Genomic DNA, 18,190 nt, shown 5'->3' on the forward strand with positions numbered 1-18,190 from the left:
CAACTCCTCCTGCCCTGCCTCTGTGTCGAGAGATGCTGGGTATCCACAGGGGCTGATTGATTTATTATTATTTTTTTAAGTTTTTGGGATGATTTTTAAGTAGTTTGGAAACTGATGAGTTAGCATTTTTGGCTTCGCTTTCGATTTTTCTGTTTGCCTTGTCAGGTGATTTTAGCCCTTGCTTTCTGGTTGTAACCACACAACAAATGGTTGGGGAGGGCTGTGAGTGTGGCTGAGGGTTTGGGCGGAGTGGTGAAAGTGGTAGATACCGAAGCATTTGGTACCTCTTCGTCTGCCTGGTCTGTTTGTCATAGGGAAGAGCAGAAAAAAAAAAAAAAGAAAAAAAAATGGTGAGGTTAGGTAGGCATTTTGTGGGCGTAGTGCAAATAATGGGAGTGTCTGTTGCCTTTGTTCGGTCCCAAAAAGCAGCTTCTTGAACAGTTGTTTCCACTGTGAACCCTCGAGAGGTGTCTGCATGCTCTTTCCAGGGAGTCTGCAGAAGAGAGGAGAGCAGTGACTGTTCGTAGGGATGGTGCCTTCTGTGTCAGAAATCTCTAAAGGGTCCACAAATTAAATAATAACATTAAAAAAAAAAGATTGACAATTAGTAATCCAAAACAAAGCAGGGCATGTTACTCCTGCTTCAGACAGGTTTTGCTGTGCAAGGGGATTGTGTCCATCCAGTTAATACTGCTGCAAAATTGTTTTCATTTGAGATCAGTAGATTCTTCTAGTCATATATTTAGAAGAGACAGAATGAAATCTCTCGCATGCTCCCTTTTTGTATAGCAATATGTTTTCCTCTCCCATCAGTACAATTTTGGAGATTCTGTGGTTTCTGAATGTATTTTTGACAAGCCTTATCTTCTGGACTTTTTTCTGGCATGGGGAGTAGTGGAATGGCGGGTCCTCTCTTTTCCCTGAGGAGAAAAGTAATTCTTACTTTCAAAAGGAAAAATTAAAAGCTGTATTCTTGTTCCTGCAGTATAATCCTGTGGTGCAAACCCTTCTGCTACTCAACAAAATCCGGCAGGATTTGAGCAGTTTTTTCTAGACACTGAACAATTTATCCTTTCCCTTAAATGTGGTTGCAAAGGTGTGTGTCCCTGCTGCGCTGCCACGTTCACGGCTGGCTTGCGGGGATCCTTCTGTTTGCTTTGAGCTACACACTGAAGTCTTTGGATAGATATGGGGGTTTTTTGGTCTTTTTTCTTTTGCCTTTTTTTAAATAATGTGAGATTGCAGTTATAGTTTACAGAAATGGTGGGTAATTGTATTAGGTGTGCTATCTTTGAAACCATTTTCTCCCCTTTTCCACTCCATCTTCTCCTTCTCTTCCCACCCAGGCGTGCCCGTGGACCATCCTCAGCTCTCTTCCCTCGTGCTGAAGAGTTCCCTGGGCTTGAACCCGGCATTTCAGGTGAACTTGAATGCAGCTGGCCAGGGTTCCTCTCCTCTTCTGAGCCCTGTCCTTAGTGATGCTGGCAGTGCCAGGATAGAAGAGGAGGACGAAATGAAACGGAAGGTAAGATAATGATGCGACTGGGAATTTATGTCATGAGAAAAGTGATGGTTTCAGGTGGGGGGCTGTGCTTGCTGAGTGTTGATTGCATTATATTTTGGGGTGGAAACAGATGTTTTTGGTGGTTAGTGTTGAAGGAGCATCTGGACGGTGCTCTCAGTTGTATGGTGCAGTGCAGTCCTGCCAGGAGATTGAGATGAGATCTGAGGAAGAAGTGTTTTCCTGTGTGGGTGGTGAGGCAATGGCCCAGGTTGCCCAGAGAAGCTGTGGATGCCCCATCCCTGGAGGGGTTCAAGGCCAGGCTGGATGAGGCTTTGAGCAACCTGGGCTAGTGGGAGGTGTCCCTGCCCATGGCAGGGGGTGGAACTGGATGGGCTTTGAGGTCCCTTCCAACCCAAACCAGTCTGTGATTCTGTGGAAGCCCATCCCTTTTAGCAGCGATTCTCGTATCATGTAAGAGACTGCTGAAGTTATAGTCAAGCATCTGTTGTTCCATCGGTTGATAAACAGGATGTTTGAGAACGAGGAAATGCTGCATGAGGAAGCTGGTAAGCGAGATAAGAGCTGTGTCACCTCGGTCTCCAGGGAGGTCAGAAAAATTATGTTGTATCCTTTGGGAAGCGGCTGTTTGAGAAGGGTGCTCACTGAGGTTCAACAGCATTTTGAGGGTTTATGAGGCTACAGTCAGATAAATAGGCCAAGAAAAAACAAAAAATACCTGAAGCCAAGATGAGGTAGGATTTCAGCTGATACTGTGTACCTGAGACAGGTACATTAGAGCTAAGAGGATGGCTATGGAGTGAAGTATGTCAAAGTATGTCCTCCGGTACCCCTAGGGAGGGGGCTGATGTGTGGGACTATGGTAACCAGCATAACCTGAAAAGAGATTAGACACTTTCTCAAAATTAATTATTTGGGGATATACACCTCCAGGGATTCTGTGTGGCTAAGATGGGCTCAACAGGTACATTACTGAGCAACCAGGGAAACGTCTCCTCCATGAGCAATATTGAGATGGGAGATTTGGAAGCACTGAGTAGCCATGCTGGTGGTGCTGGAGGGCATCGCAAAGCATCCCTCAAAAGAGAATTTTTAATTAACTTGGTATGTACAACAAAAAGGGAAAAATAGTTTTCAAAGCTGCGTTACCTTCAAGAGGGACAGAGATGGAGGACAGATTTTCACGTGAGTCAAATGGGTTTGCTGTCATTATTTTTACCAGGCAAGGATTTGGCATAAAACTGTGGCACAGCATAGTGAGCTCAGGAGACAAAGCGGCATCTTGGCTTGAAATGTGATTAATTCCTTAACGTTACTGATGTGATTTTGAGTAATGTATGTTTTCAGGCCAACTCTGAGAGTGGTTTGTTGCAGCTGCAGATCTCTCCTCACAATTTCATTCCTCTGTGCTCCTGTGTCCATCCTGTGTTCTCTTTAAATAGCAGCCTTGGAGCAACCATGCAACCAACAACTGATGTAGTTCGATATTTGTGTTTTCTTAGCTACTTAATGTGATCTTCAAAGGATTTGAGTAAAAACTGTGAGTGGAAATAGGCTAGTTTGGGAAAAAGGACTGTGGTGTCGATCTGCTGTACTTTGATTAGAGAAGTGTTCAAAACCTAGGAAATCTGGAATAACTGTTTCTGTATTTTGTGAAGTGCTCCCTTGATTTTGAAATGGAAGCTTGTATAAGTGCATTATTCTTTTAATAATCTTAAAGAATAAATAGTATTTTATAGTAAAGTCAGTATTTGAGAATACGTGTTAAGTACAGAGATGCCTTGCCAGCAGTCAGCTGCTCCATTTGCACACAGCAAGGGGAAACGTATGTAAGGTTTGAACTTGTCCTTAGTATCAAATAGAGCATTTATATCTTCATACCTGTTGATCACTGCGTGTTCTTTCAGCGCTATCCAACTGACAAGGCATACTTCATAGCAAAGGAGATTCTTGCTACAGAACGGACGTATTTAAAGGACCTGGAAGTTATTACAGTGGTAAGAGCTTTTAACTTTATTTAATGCTTTTCCTTTTTTGTAACAAATTTACAGTTGTTAATTTGGAAAAACTTGGAATTTCTTCCAGGTGACAGAAAAAGGAAGTCCTATGATAAAGCATAATCCATGAGCCATGTAGCTGATATTTTCCTTGTTCTGCAGGCCCTCATGTGGGAGAGCAGATATCTTCTCTGGACTTCTCTCGTTAGCTCTAATTGCTACAGCACATATCGTTTTGATGTCTTAGGCGAACTTTCTCTGGGAAAATTGTGAACAGGGACTGCCTACAAATGTTTTGCATTTGGCTTCAGTGATAGTCATTGCTGGCAGCTCTGCTTATCATCTAGCCATCATCTCTGCGGTATTCCTTGGGGAGCTTTTCTCTTTGTGCCTTCAGATCGTGAGAACAGATGACAATTGCAAAGGGTTTGAGGAGTTTTGTCTTTTTTTGTTTCTGCTTTTTCTTTCCCCTCCTTCTCACCTCCTTTCACCGAAAGCAGACAAGTGAGTCCTTGTTTGGAGGACACCTTGAGTTTCCAGCTCTTTTTCTGTAAGAGGTCGTTGTTCATCTACTCCAAGTTTGAACCCTGACTGTTGTTTTTCTATAAGCTCTTGCTTTCATTCCATCAAAGAGAAGTTTGAGTCCCTTACTGCCTTACCTCTTCAGCTGAGGTGTTCTCCGCGAGCTCAGTGAGCACCATCTCACTCAAATTCCTCCTACAGGAACTTCTCCTAAAAGATGGGGGAACATGTGGCACCTCGCAGGATTGTTGTAATATTCCCATCGCTGCCAGAGGGGAGGGAGCTGAAAGTGATAACAAGTGCAGTATGTGACACGCAGCAAGGTGTCTCCAGCTACCGAGTAACTAGCACAGGGCTCCAGGTTTTATGAAAGAGCAGTTGAACCTGCGGTGAAGCACATGCAGTGGTGTAACATCAGCTGCGGCAGCCACTCGGTAACTGACTGTAATTTAGAGCCGTTACCAACCATCATTACATCCAGAAACATACTTGTGCCCAGAACCAGTAATAAGCCTCGTATTTGTAATGTTTGGCAAGGAAAGAAATTACATCTTTTTGTCTTTCCCAGATTACATCTTCCCCCAGTATTTCTCCTTCCTTCCTGCTGTTTCCTTGTGCACACGCTTCCTCCTCCCCCATTGCAGCAGGAACAGAAATTTTTACGCTAGTGCTTAATATCTTAAATAGAGAAATTGATCATCATTTATGAATTTTTCTGGCAGTGGTTTCGCAGCGCAGTCATCAAGGAGAACGCTATGCCAGAGGGCCTGATGACATTACTCTTCTCTAACATAGACCCAATTTATGAGTTTCATCGAGGCTTTCTGAAAGAGATTGAGCAAAGGCTATCGCTCTGGTAAGCATTAACAGTGCAGCGCGTGGGCAGCGAGCCAGAGGACCGTTTCCTATGTCCTTGCATCAAAACTGTACTTAATCTAGACTTGAAATGCTATTTCTACTTAAATAGAATCAAGGTAAAAGTAATTTATACATTTTGCAAAGCCCATTTTTCAAGCGCTGCCTTGTCCATGATATCCTGTAGTGGGATGAATTGTACACCAGCCCGAGAGGTTTGTAGTCACAGAATCATTTAGGTTGGAAAAGACCCTTAAGATCATTGAGCCCAACTGTTAATATAACCTGGTGTTGTCTCTCTAGCGTTGCAAAAGAGAAGGAACACAAGGTCAAAAAGATAATGTGTGCGGTTTTCAACACCTTCCAGTTAATGAATCTCCAGGTGAAAATCTAGGAAAGACTTTTGGGCAATTGAGCTTAGAGTTCAGTTCTTGCAGTGCAATTTATTTCGAAGAGCATGGGTTTAGTCTTTTAACCTTTGTATTACTTTCTCCCGATCTGAGATGTAATAGAATATGATTACCATTCAAAAGGAGGTGGTTAATATAAATGAATTATGAACAAAAATAAATTCAGGTGGGATCATATTATGACATTTATTCAGAAATCTGAGAGGTTAAGCTCCGAAGTAGACTTTCACACTAATTTATTTTTATTCGTTTCTCAGTTCTCTAAGCATGGTTTAATGTTTGTTATTTTATGCAGCTTCTGTATTTTCAACCCAAACAGTGAAATGGGAATGTCAAGTGACTAAAAATGGATAGAGGAGGGATTAATGTTAGTACTGCTTCCCTTAATTTTACTCAGGCAGTCCATGTCTTGAAGTACAGTGGAAGGTGGAAGGAGGAAATTTAAATTTCTTGGTCTTGCATGTACTGTGCCTTCTTATTTCATCTCCTCGTGTGTATTTTAGGGAAGGAAGAACCAACGCTCACGTGAAAGGAGATTATCAGCGCATTGGAGACGTCATGCTCAGGAACATGCGTACTCTAAAGGTAGATAGAGGATTAAAATAATGGAATCTCAGGGCTGTTGATTCACTTCTTTCCTTTTGTCAAGGATGAGAGTTCAAGGTTTAGTATTTCCACTAAATGCAGAGTGACTTGCAAACACTTATTGTTGATAAATGAATTAAAAAGCAAACATAATAAAATATATACAGCAAGGCTTTATGCCACTGTTGCTTATTTAAACACCTCCATTTACCTTGAGAAAAAGTAGTTTGCTGGTTATTCAGCAGAAGAAAGATTATTTAATTAGCTTCACTGCCTCTCCTACGTTTGTACAGCTCGAACGCTCCCCTGTGGAGATGCATAAGGTTGTTTAATTCCAAAATATACATTTTTTTTAACTGCAGATTAGTTTCTTCTGAAACAAAGTCACCTTTAGTAGGAGTAGAGTGCCTTCATGGAACAGTTACACTTGTGCTGTCGTAGTGGAGTGATTATTCCATTATTCCATTATTATTCCATTCAAACCACTGGCTCAAATGGGAGTGCAGAAGTGTGCGACTGCTAGACTACCAGCACTCTCTGCCTTTGACGTTCCCCGCAGGCAGGGGCATAGTGCCACCCAGACGTCTGTTTTGACCCTGACTGGGAGCAACCTGCCAGTTTCTTTACCAGATAAATGTAGATGAGACAATCCTCTCAGCTCACTTCTGCCTGTCCTAACTTGACAAAAAGTTACTAATCGACAAGAATTGCCTTAGAATGGCAAAGTATTAACGAGTGGTGCTACCAGCTGTTCTCGTCAGAGGCACACGGAGGCATGGCTGCAGTAAATAGTGAACAGAGGAAAACTAAGCAAATATTTTACTTTTAATACTGGTTTGTTTTTTTTTTTTAATTAAGCCATTGAAACATATAAAGTTGGTAATTCTATTTTTGTCAATACTTGTGACATGTATGCCATCTTGGATTGTATAATCACAGTCAGAGACAAAAGCAGAGCGGGGAGGGAATGCTTTTTCTTATTCACTGTGAAATCTATTAAAGACTGTTTTCCTTTTATCCGAGTATTTTTTGTACAATTCAACAGGAGTTTACCAGTTATCTGCAGAAACATGATGAGGTCCTGACGGAACTGGAGAAAGCAACTAAACGCCTAAAGAAGCTGGAAATGGTTTATAAGGAGTTTGAGCTGCAGAAGGTCTGCTACCTGCCCCTCAACACGTTTCTGCTCAAACCCATCCAGAGACTGATGCACTACAAGTTGATCCTGGGGAGACTTTGCAAGCACTACACGGCAGAGCACCGGGACTTTGCAGATTGCCGCAGTGAGTGAGCACTCAGCTGTATACGGGTGAGGCAGGGACCCGTTTCTATGTACATACCAAATTTTGCCTGTACCCTGTGGGAAACAACAAGCATTACATCTACAAAATTCAGTATAAATGCTTTTTCTCCATCCAGGACCTCTCTGACTGTTGCCTGCACCTCTGTGAAATACACAGAACTTTGTTTTAGATTGCTGAAAACACAACTGCTTAGTGAATACTGGAATTTAAATATCTTGAAAAAAAACCCAGAATATACCAAGTAGAACAGCAGAAAACTGTCAGGAGGCAGCTTAATAAAAAAAAGAAAAAAAGTTTAGCTTATCTTTTGAAATTAACTGTGCTTTTCTTTGAGGTTTTCAGTACCAGGTTTCACTGCTTTCCTACTCGGGTGCAGGGCTCTGAAGCTTTCTGCAGAGGACAGAAAATTGCCTTAAGTGCTAGTTTGGAAAATGCAAAAGATAACGTTGATGTCGACTGTTCTCTCTGCATAGGATGAATACTTTTTCTAGCATTCTGCAAAGTGTTTTTCTCATGGTAATCTTGATAGATCTTAATGATTCAAACAAAGTTAGAAAATTAGCCTTTTCCTTGTCCCCTTTGTTAGCAGGCAAAAAAGTAGGTTTTTTAGGAACTCTTTGTCATTTATAAGTAAAAATCTGTCAAAAACCCAATTGCTTTGTAGCATCAAAAACTTGCATAGTAAATTCCATTCACTTGTAAAGTCATCTTTGGCGGAAATAGTTGGCATCAAGTTTTTAATTTACTTTTGGCTACATGGTAAATACTACTCATTGAGCAAAATCCAAGATACAAATAATCTCCAGAAGCATAGAAAACACTATCAAGTTGCTTGCCAGTCTCCATTTTGCCCCTAGGTAGCTATAAAATATGGTTTAAGAAGTTGGCAGTTGGACTGCATGATTGCTGTTGGTCCCTTGCAACTGAACTATTCTGTTCGATTCTAAATCTGGCCGTAAATTTCAGATTCAGTTTTCCAGGGATAAACTTGGTGGCTGGGCTTAGTCTGCTCTGTTCTGATCCCCTTGGTGCCATTTTCCTTACAGATGCACTGAAGGAAGTCACGGAAATGACGTCTCAGCTGCAGCACAGTCTCATCCGCCTGGAGAATTTCCAGAAGCTGACAGAGCTGCAGCACGACTTGATCGGTATAGATAATCTCACGGCACCTGGTAGGGTAAGTACTTTTGCTTAGTTTTTAGATCCTTCGTTGTTTTTATTGCCTAGGAGGTGCCTTTCCACCATGTGTTTGCCATCACTGCCTCTCCATTTTATGGACCGACTGTAAAGGCTTTGTATAATTGTCTCCATAGTAGGTCCCTGGAGGTCTTGAGGATGTCCTAAGGAATAGATCAAAAATGCTTCTGCTTAGACTCTGCTGACAGTTTTGTGTTTCCAGTACAGCAGATAGTGGGTACGCTGGGGTAGAGTGCTCTGTGTTTGAGTGGGAAACAATCCGTCGTGTGCTCGATAGGGAATCCACTGCCAGCTCTGCTTCTGTCTATCTGAGGACTGAGGCTGCGCAGAGGACGTAGCGATGGGGACAGCCATTCCGCTGGGCAAAACTGGGACCGGTGACTCTGTTTTTCCAGGAGGTTTTTCAGTTCCTGCTTGGTTTTTTGTTTCTTTGTTTTTGATAGATATACTGAGCATAAGTTACAGGAGCATCGCGTATGCTTTTGGGATGCTATGGCAATCACTGCGGTGGGATGTAAGTGTAAGAGGCCAACTGCTGATGTCCACAGGAACTCTGCTCCTTTTCCTTCTCTTGCTTTATTGATTTAAATGCTGGCTGCAGCAAGGAGCTGATTCATGTTTACAAAACAGAAGGAAGGGTGTCATCTGGCGTTTAACAAATCTGTTAGTGATCATTGCTGGGCTCCAATCAACATCTGCATACTCTGGGATGAAATAAAACCCCAACATTAAAATTTCCAGTGTTTGGGAAAGACCAGGCTTTGCCTAACTTTTTATTTTCCTCTACAGGAGTTTATACGGGAAGGTTGCTTGTACAAGCTCACTAAGAAGGGTTTACAGCAGCGGATGTTCTTTCTGGTGGGTGTTGCTTCTGGCTTTCATAAACCCAAAGTCTTCAAGATAAAATTGTCGTGAAAGTGTGTTTGCACGTGCTTAGGATGAAAATCAGCATCGTAACTGAAAACTCACTCTGAGGGATTTTTAGACGGAGCACGACTGTGACAATACTGTCTGTTCAGCTTGTTTCCTTAATGGCACATAGTTTTAACAGAACTTTAAAAATTAATTGCCTCTCTTGTAAATAAACAAAATAGTGTTTTTTTAAAAAGATGGCAAAAATACTTGGCCCTGCCTGCTGTCTTCAGAATATTGACTGTATTCTTCCTGCCTTTTTTAGTTCTCGGATATGTTACTGTACACAAGCAAAGGAGTTACAGGGACAAATCAATTCAAAATTCATGGACATCTTCCTCTGCATGGCATGCTGGTAAGTGATTTCAAGCTGCATCACAGCATTAGGAAAATGACTTTGCCTTAAGCAGGTTGAGGCAGTCCTTCAGGGCATGAGGACTGAAGCCACAAGCTGCTCCCAGGCTGGGACCTTCAAACACAGACTTGTCTGTAGGTGATGAGTGTATTCCTTCCATCACATTAGCAAAACAGCTGCAGCACACCCTTTTGACCATTCATTTTCACGCTGCTGTGAGAGGCTGATCTGCAAAGATGGATTTGTCCTGGCTATTTTCCCCTGTGCACACACCTAGGCAGATAATCAGTCCTCCTGCCTCCCCACCCCCTGTTCTAACGGGACTGTTCTTTCTGTGTTTGATTTGCAGCTGATAGTGCTCGACCCACCGGTAAGTAAGAAGCCGAATCCTGCTCAGAACCCTCCTGTTCTTGTGGTGCTGTGCTGCTAGAGATGTGGCAGTAGAAACACACAGTATAGATTATTGTATTGAGCCAAAATAGACTCAAAGTAGGTGGAATTTGTAAAAGAGTAGTTGTTTTGCGCTTATTGCAGATGGGCTGTAATCGTATCGTGGCTCAGATTCCTCGCCAGCCAAGAACAGTTTCAGTGTTTATCGGTCACCGAGCAGTGATGAGAAAAACCTTTTCTTTTTCTGCAGGTGGAGGAGAGTGAGAACGAATGGGCTGTCCCACACTGCTTCACCATCTATTCAGCACAAAAAACCATAGTGGTGGCAGCAAGGTGACATTTCTTTTCCTCAGTTGCCTGTAGGTTTGTTAGATACCTTCTTCAAAGAGTCGCTGTTCAACTGGGTGGTGCAGAGCCAGGGGAAAGCATGACTTCAAAACAAACCCAGGACACTTCCCAGCTCCTTCACCAGTGCTGTGTTTTGGGAAGGAGCAGGTTATCTCATGGAATGGTGTGTTATTAAACATCCAGCAGCAGCAATAACGTTGCCGTTGCATTGGTTTCCAGTTAGCTGAGTTGCCAGTGTCATCCTTTAAACAACAGCTATAGAGCAGGAGACAAGACAAAATCTGAACATGCAACTATTTTAGAGATCCAAAAAGAGTTAAAATCTGGAACATGTAAATGGATGTAAGGAGGGGGGAGTTCCTGCGTGGGTCTCATGGAGGAAGCTGGAAAGGGAGAGTAAAATAAAGGCAGGCATGGAGAGGACACCGATCCCTTTTCAGTGCAACATGTCCCTGTGCAGTGAGTTTGGTGTCTTTTTTTTTTACTTGATATCTGAAATATACTTAGGATGTCTGCTACACCTGTTCTCTCAGGATCAGCTTTAGAAGATTTTGTCCCTCTATAGGTCCCCTGAAAGGCAGCTGGAGTTGGGTGTGCTAAGAATGCAGGATGGCAGCACTGAACCTTAACCTTAAATTTATAGAGTTTCTTACTCCTTGATAACCTGTTATTGAAAAATAACCATTACTGAATATTTATAAATCAGGCATGTAGTGGCACAGGAGCCAGTACTTCTGGTTGTACATGTGTTCAGCAAGCAAAACTTTTTAATTGCAGCCTAACACCTGAAAATGTCAATTATTTTTAAGATCAGCTGTTTCTCAGCAGCTACAAATCATAAAGTGCTTGAAAGGTTCTTAAATTTGGAAAAATGTAATTTTTACCTTGTCATAACTCAGAAATAGTTGTACAAAAGTTGTTTTTCTTATGTTACCTCTCCCTACCTGTCAGAAAAACAACAAAAAATTGCTGCTGGGCTTAGACTATGTGTGGAATTTTTGTTCTAAATTTAAAAACTTAAGAGATGGGTACCAAAAAATAATTCCCACAGACCCTCCCAAGCAAACAGAAGAGCGTGTAACTGTATATGGCACCTCAAGCAACGATTGTGCCCACGGAATGTAGCCAGAGGTAAAAAAAGAGATGCTCTGGCCATGTGGCCATGGCTAACAGAGAACTTTATGCCGTTGTTTACCGATGGATATGGATACACATATATGAGCTGTAAAGCTTGTACCCTGGAATCATGGCATGAGCCGTATAACCCATAATGGAAACTCCGGGGGGTGGAAGAACTCATCACCCTGCATTCCGTGTTTTACTTGCTTGAGGTGTAGGGTAAATCCTGTATCCCCTGTAAAAGTTGTGATGTCTTTCAGGTTGCTTTTTAGCCTTCAAAAAAATCATATTCAGTATGGTCATACAGCCCATCTCCAAAATGCTTTTTGGAATGAAACTATGATTTCACGTTTGAAATACCCCATCAGCTACGAAGCTCTCTGAAGAACAGTGACAGAGAGGGGCATGTTTTAGTGCCCTTTGGCTGTCTGTTCATTCTCTTTGCTGTAAAGTCCAAGTTTTTAATGGTTATTTTCATCTTGTCTCAAGGCTTGAAAACAGAGGTGAAGGCTGTGTGAGGTCAGCGTCCTATCTGGAAGGCTCATGCTTTGGAGGAATCTTTATTTTATTTTTATTTATGTTATGGAAAGGGACTGCTCCTTGTGACTTGTGCCTTCCTTCAGCAAACTAGCACTCTGTCATGGCGCCCGGCTGGGGTGGTCTCCATGCGCACCATTTGTCTTGCAGTACCCGCCTGGAGATGGGGAAGTGGATGGAAGACCTAAACATGGCAATTGAAATGGCCAAGAAATCTACTGAGAAATCGGACATGCTTCTGGAAAACTCAGTATGCAATCGCTCCAACAGTAAGTGGTGTTTCCTGCCTTCTTGAAAACCATCAGTTGCCATGTCCTTTTCCCTTTTTCTGTTGTGAATTTGATGACATAAATGGAGTATTTTTATAATTCATACTGTAATTGAGAGTTATTGTGCTTTTGTTTTATTTTAATCAAAAGAAATATGCTTGTCTTCCTAGGCTGATGTTCCTGGTGGCTTTAAATGCAGCAGAGATGCTCCAGTTGCAGAACTGTTAATTTTATAAGCTTCTCATTAATCTCTTAGATTTTTCTCAGTTTAACCATGTAGTGTATTTTTTTTTTTTTTTTGCACAGAAATGTGTTGTCCTTGGAGATCGGCAAGTTCTTTTATAGCCCAGCATTCTTGTGCCTGTCCCTGGTAGTGTTACAGATGTGCTGAAACACGTAGTATTCCTTCCTGGAGCACTTCTTCCTATTCCTCACTCCAAAGCGAGTGCAGATGAAGTGTGGGGATTTTTGGTTTGTTTGTTTTACACAGTATTGAGTCAGCTCCCCCAAAGCCAAACCGATTTGCTCAGAGTGGCCTTTAGGAGCTGCGTAACAAATTCAAGTTGACCTATTTTAAAACTGGACCATTGCAAGAGAAAACAGTTTTTCTCCGGATTCCCTACTTCTCTTGCTCTTTGTATTGCACGCTTTTCTTAAACCACTGCCGAATTCTCCTCCCCCAGGATCCTCTGATGAGGTCTCTTTAGAACAGGAGTCCGAAGATGACATACACTCTTCTCGTAGCTCCTTGGACAGGCAGAGCCACCACCGTGCCAACACAACCATGCACGTGTGCTGGTACCGCAACACCAGCGTCTCCATGACTGACCACAGTGTGGCTGTCGAGGTACCCGTGGGGCGCAGCTCTCGCCTCTCACTCTGTCCGTCTTGGCTCGCTCAGCCGCCGCTCGTCCTCCACTCCATCTCCCATTTCGCCTTCACAGTGTCTCTGCGGCCACGGGAGGGCATGGGCCATTCAAAGGCCGCCGCGTGCTTGCCCGTCTCTGCGTGTCTGTGTCAGCATGCACGTGCTCCGCTCTCCTTGCAGCAGGGCTCTGCTTCAGCAAAGGCACCGAAGGAGGGGAATTGGAAAGGAAACCCGGGAGTGAGTGGTTCCTTTGGGTTTCACCAGCCTTGCTGGAGGATAAGTGACCTATCCAGGATATTTTCCTGTAGAGGGTGGCTCTGTTGGACTGAGGTCTGGTGAGCTGCTGTACTGCACCTAGAATTAAGAGAGTGCTTTAGGTTCAGGGGGAATACGACTTCTCTGCCCTTCCCTTGCTGGCGGGCGTGAGCAGCAAGCGTTAGAAAGTGCCATTTTCACACCAGTGTCATGTGCTGCTGAACAGATTTATTCAGTGTTACCTTGGGTCCTACCCCTCAGCGTGGCTCGATGCAGCGCTGGTGGCACGTTTTGGTGCTGAATCCCACAGATGTCCAGACAGACGTCTGTTCAGCGCTCCTTAGGCAGAGTGCTGCTGGCACTGGCACTGCGGTGTCACTTGAGGTGACAGTTTGGCCAGGTCAGTTGGGCAGAACACCTTCCTGGAGGCTGGCATGCTTGGAAGACTTCCAGAAGTGGGAAGGACCCTAAATACTCTGAAGAGAAGAAGGAGGTCACTAACTGGACAAACAGGGCAGGGTGCCACATTCATGTATTTGTCCTTCCTGCCTTCCCTGCCCTGCTGTTAAGACACTTTTTGTTTAATGGCAGGGGTTAAAACTTGGGCACTGAGGCTCCTGACTTTTCGTGATGTAGAGATCAGCTCAGCAAAGGAAGCCCCATAGATGTTACCTTGGCTTAGGGCCCAGAAGTTGGGCACTCTGGCTGCCAAAGAAAGTGGTAGCTAGCGGAGGGGATGAGCCTTCCTCGCCCTGACGATGCCCTTGTGAAAGGCACCATCTCGCTGCTCTGTACCCGGATAACGAGATCACGCTGCTGCAGGCTCTGGGTTTGAATGTGTGAGTTCTCGCAGCTCGCTCTCACTTTCATCTGTTCTATGTTCTAATACCATCATTTTTTTTTCCACAATCCATTTTCCTTTAACAGACGCCTTTCTTTGCATCACTTCTCTTATCCTAATGTTCTGTTTTTCTCTTTTTCTCCCCCTTTTCTCTGCTCAGTTTTCTGCTCTCTTGCTGTTTCTCCAGAGCTTCCTCCTCGCTATTTGCTGGGCCAGGCCCAACGGCCCAACACAATCACCCATGTTTGTTGGTACCGGAACCAGAGCCTATCCCTGTCTGATTACCTGTGCATGATCCAGGTAAAAACCCTTCTCAAGTTCTGCGCTGGTGGGGAGGAGCCTTGGGATGCCAAGGAAAACGTACCTCTGCTCACTCCCCGATCGCTCCGTGAGCCCACGCGTGCTGGCGTGAGGATGCCCCATCCAGCGGCAGAGGTGTAACGTCGCCTTGGCGATCGAGGGTTTCCTCCTGGTTATGCTTCCCAGAGTATCCTCTCGTCTCTTCTAATTACAAAATCCCTTTGCTGCCATTCCGCGCCGGGCTTGGCTTCGCGTAGCTGCCGCGTGGACCTTGTCCGCAACCCTCTGTTTCCTCTCCTGCTTTATTTTCCTTCTCGCGCAGCGTGTTCTACATGGTTTTTCTGTACATAAAAAAAAAAAAAAAGAGTGGCTGAAGGGGTGGCTGCCCTCGTGGCTGTCCCCATCCCCCTGACCGTAGAGTGGTGGCTGGGGGGACGCGGCGGTACAGCCAGGATATGGCAAGCGCTTAAATGTGCAGGGGAGCTTGCTGTTAGTGGAGAGAAATCACTCATTTGTTCATAAGAAGATAGTTGTGAATTAGTGACCTCAAGATATGAGGCACTGGTCACCATGTGGAATTTCTGGGAGGCCTTTTACAACACGGGAGCCAGCGCAGGAGGGGTTCCGGCAGTCCTGGAGCTTTGTGCCTGCCGCAGCCGGTGGCTTGTTCTGAAGGACAGCAACCTGGGGGTTCACGGTTGTTTTCTTTCCTTCTGTGCTAGAACCAGCTCTCTGGATACTTGCTGAGGAAATTCAAGAACAGCAACGGCTGGCAGAAACTGTGGGTCGTCTTCACCAACTTTTGCTTGTTCTTCTACAAAACACACCAGGTGAGCAAACAGAGCTGCACAGAGCGTGTCGGGGGGAACCTCGAGGGCTTTGGCTTTCTGCTCCGCATGCAGCTGCGTGAAGGAGAGTAACGAGTGGAAGAGGAGGTAGTTTTGTAAGGAAGCTGGTCTCTGAAAGGTCCTTCTTGCAGAATTTAATCAGGATTTCCAGTTCTGCCAGTGGTACTAACCTTCTGTGGGTGAGGGAGAAGACACCTCGTCACGCGGCGACGAATGGAGGCGAGGGAACCGCAGCCATTGGGCAGCCTCTGTCCAGCCCTAGCGCTGCCCTGCAGCATGGTTCAACAGGCAGTGGGGATTTCCCTGCCCACACTGCCTTCAGCGCCTGCTCGGTACGGTAACGACCTGTGCTGCAGTGCAACCTGCGCCTTTTCAGCTTATCAATCCAATAAACCGTGTTTATTTTATTTAGACTTCTTGCCTCGAGGGCATGTTTCTTTTGGGATATTTTAACTTGTGTGTCAGATCTGTGCTTGGAGTTCCTGAGAGATGATGCGGAGGGGGAAGGGGGGAGCCCAGGAGGCAGCGGCAGGTGGGGAATAGAAGGAAATAATCTATAAAAACAGTGAAAGGAGTGGGAGGAAGGTGTCACTGGGTCTCTTTCAACCCAAACCATTCTGTGATTCACTAGAAGCTGTCAGAGGCCTTGCAAAAGATAAAGGCTGCTCCTCCTCCCGTTCTCTCCTAAACAAAAATTACCTGTAGAGTACAAAAGAGCGAGTGCACACTGGGATGAACTGCGGGGCAGGGGACGCCTGGCACTAAGGGCTGGGCTCTTGGGCTGTTCCAGGACGATTATCCCTTGGCCAGTCTCCCACTGCTCGGCTACGCAGTCAGCAATCCTGGAGAGGCGGACGGCATTCAGAAGGATTATGTCTTCAAGCTGCAGTTCAAGTCCCACGTGTATTTCTTCAGGGCTGAGAGCAAATACACCTTTGAGAGGTAATTTTCTGTTTTCTTTGTCTGCTTTGGTCTATAACATGCTGTTAACTCACTGGTTGATCATGCAGAGCCACCCCTTTCCTCCTACCTCCTAGTCCAAGTGACCTTACAGCACATTCTCAGTAATAAAGTTCCCTTCCGATGATGTTTGGAGATCCCTTCTCTGCCAGAACCCTCCTCCTTGCCAGGGGGAGCTGGTGGTTGCCCTTGTAGCTCTGGGCTCCGCTTTGTCTCCGGAGTCTGGGGCTTCCTTGGAGCTGGGGAGCAGCACGGGTGGCAGGGCTGCGAGATGCTCAGCCCCGCTAGGTCCTGGGAGGCAGATTTCTAGGTTAATGAGAGTTGTGTAAGAGTGCTGATTTTCCCTCTCCATCTCTGGAAACAGGAGTTATAACACAGCACCGAGAGCAACATGTGCAGTGCTGCTTTCCACCTTCCTGCTTTCTCTATCATTGTGTTTAGTGGTGCTGTTAGGGGCTTCCCCACATTGTCCAAAGTAAATCAAGTTTAAAATGCATCACATTCAAAACTTTCAGCTGCTAACGGAATAGCAAAGCCCTTGCGTTGCATTCTGGTTGTTCTGAAGAGAGGTTTTATTGAGGTGTCCCATCCTTTCCCCCTTCCTCCGGAGAGTGTCACACTCTTGGGGCAGTGTACAGATCAGCTGCCCTCGACACAGAGCTGGGCTCTTCAGTCCACTGGTCTCATGTAGCAATTTCAAAGCAAAACCCTCTGATTCCCACTGGGTGGTACAAGAGAATACAGCCTGCTCTCCTAAGAGCTCCCTGCAGCTCAAAGCACTGTAGAGCTGTTACTTGGCCAGGCAACCATGGTGTCCTGCCACCTCCGAAGCTATTCACTAGAAGAGTTAGTTCCTAAAATAATAGTAAAAGAGAGGTAGAAAACGGATGTTTTGTGAGGTTTGATGAAAGGGGTGCAGCTCGTAACCAAAGGAGATTACATGTCTGTGAGTGAGGGGTCAAGCGTTTCTTGTGTCCTTTCTTGCCAGGTGGATGGAAGTGATCAAGAGAGCCACCAGCTCTCCAGCCAGGTCCAGCCTGCTGCTTCCGAAGGATGAGAAGGACAGTCACACAGACTGACGTGGGGCAGAGCTGGATCTCTGCTGTAACCATCAACAGAAGAGGCAGGTGGAAACAGGAGTGTCTGGAGTTGAGAAAGCAAAGAACCAGAAGGCTCATTTCCACATGGAATATAAAGTGGGAGCGAGGGAGTTGCAGATGAGGATCACATCCATTCCCAATGGTATGGAAGAGGGACAAGTCTGTTCCAGTTGAACCTAGAGAGAACCTAATAACTGCTGAGCTGTGGTGTGCACACATGGTGGAAAGTTTATTGTTCCAGTGGTACCTGCACAGTAACACCCTTGCCTGCCCTGAAGGCAAATGCCACCTTGTTTTTACATTTTGACTGGATGGTCAGCTTATACGGGAGAAAAATAGCAGCTGTCAGTGGCGCAGTTCGCCCCCAGCTGCTGGTCCAGGGCTTGCTGGTTCCCAGAAGTTCCCTTCCCCTGGTGCTCGGCGTGGCTGGCTGCACAACCGCTGTCTTGCTGCTGTTCACGTCATCCTGCTGGCGCGATCGTCTCAGACTAACGGGGGATCCGCAGATGTGCTAGCTTAAACCCAGCTCATTTTGAACAGAAACTGCAACTTTGGTGGAACAGCTCTGCTCTTTGGAAACTGCCGTGGCAGCAGTTTTCCAGGGGAAGCGGGAGGACGGAACCTCTGCTGAGCTGTGGAGGTTTCGGTACGTGGTGGGTTGGTACAGGTAGGGTGCGTGGTTTTTCCTCTGAATTC

At 45.1% G+C, this 18,190-nt stretch overlaps 1 protein-coding gene across 2 annotated transcripts in view; it reads left to right on the forward strand.

Annotated features, from left to right (window-relative positions):
* Window positions 1-17,473, forward strand: part of FARP2 (FERM, RhoGEF and pleckstrin domain protein 2) — a 68,422-nt gene extending 50,949 nt beyond the window's left edge. Inside the window, exons 14-27 of one of the 2 annotated variants that reach the window (XM_010080729.1) lie at window positions 1,347-1,525; window positions 3,430-3,519; window positions 4,764-4,897; window positions 5,810-5,891; window positions 6,937-7,174; window positions 8,242-8,372; window positions 9,182-9,250; window positions 9,570-9,659; window positions 10,300-10,382; window positions 12,204-12,322; window positions 13,006-13,169; window positions 15,309-15,416; window positions 16,225-16,376; window positions 17,383-17,473. In XM_010080729.1, coding sequence (XP_010079031.1) covers window positions 1,347-1,525; window positions 3,430-3,519; window positions 4,764-4,897; window positions 5,810-5,891; window positions 6,937-7,174; window positions 8,242-8,372; window positions 9,182-9,250; window positions 9,570-9,659; window positions 10,300-10,382; window positions 12,204-12,322; window positions 13,006-13,169; window positions 15,309-15,416; window positions 16,225-16,376; window positions 17,383-17,473 — 1,730 coding nt within the window. Of the gene's footprint in view, window positions 1-1,328; window positions 1,526-3,429; window positions 3,520-4,763; window positions 4,898-5,809; window positions 5,892-6,936; window positions 7,175-8,241; window positions 8,373-9,181; window positions 9,251-9,569; window positions 9,660-10,299; window positions 10,383-12,203; window positions 12,323-13,005; window positions 13,170-15,308; window positions 15,417-16,224; window positions 16,377-17,382 lie in introns of both variants that reach the window. The other variant, XM_010080730.1, reaches the window with a different exon arrangement.
* The last annotated feature ends 717 nt before the right edge of the window (window positions 17,474-18,190 follow it).

Source organism: Pterocles gutturalis, unplaced genomic scaffold (assembly GCF_000699245.1).
Source record: "Pterocles gutturalis isolate BGI_N339 unplaced genomic scaffold, ASM69924v1 scaffold34564, whole genome shotgun sequence".
NCBI classification, from domain to species: domain Eukaryota; kingdom Metazoa; phylum Chordata; class Aves; order Pterocliformes; family Pteroclidae; genus Pterocles; species Pterocles gutturalis.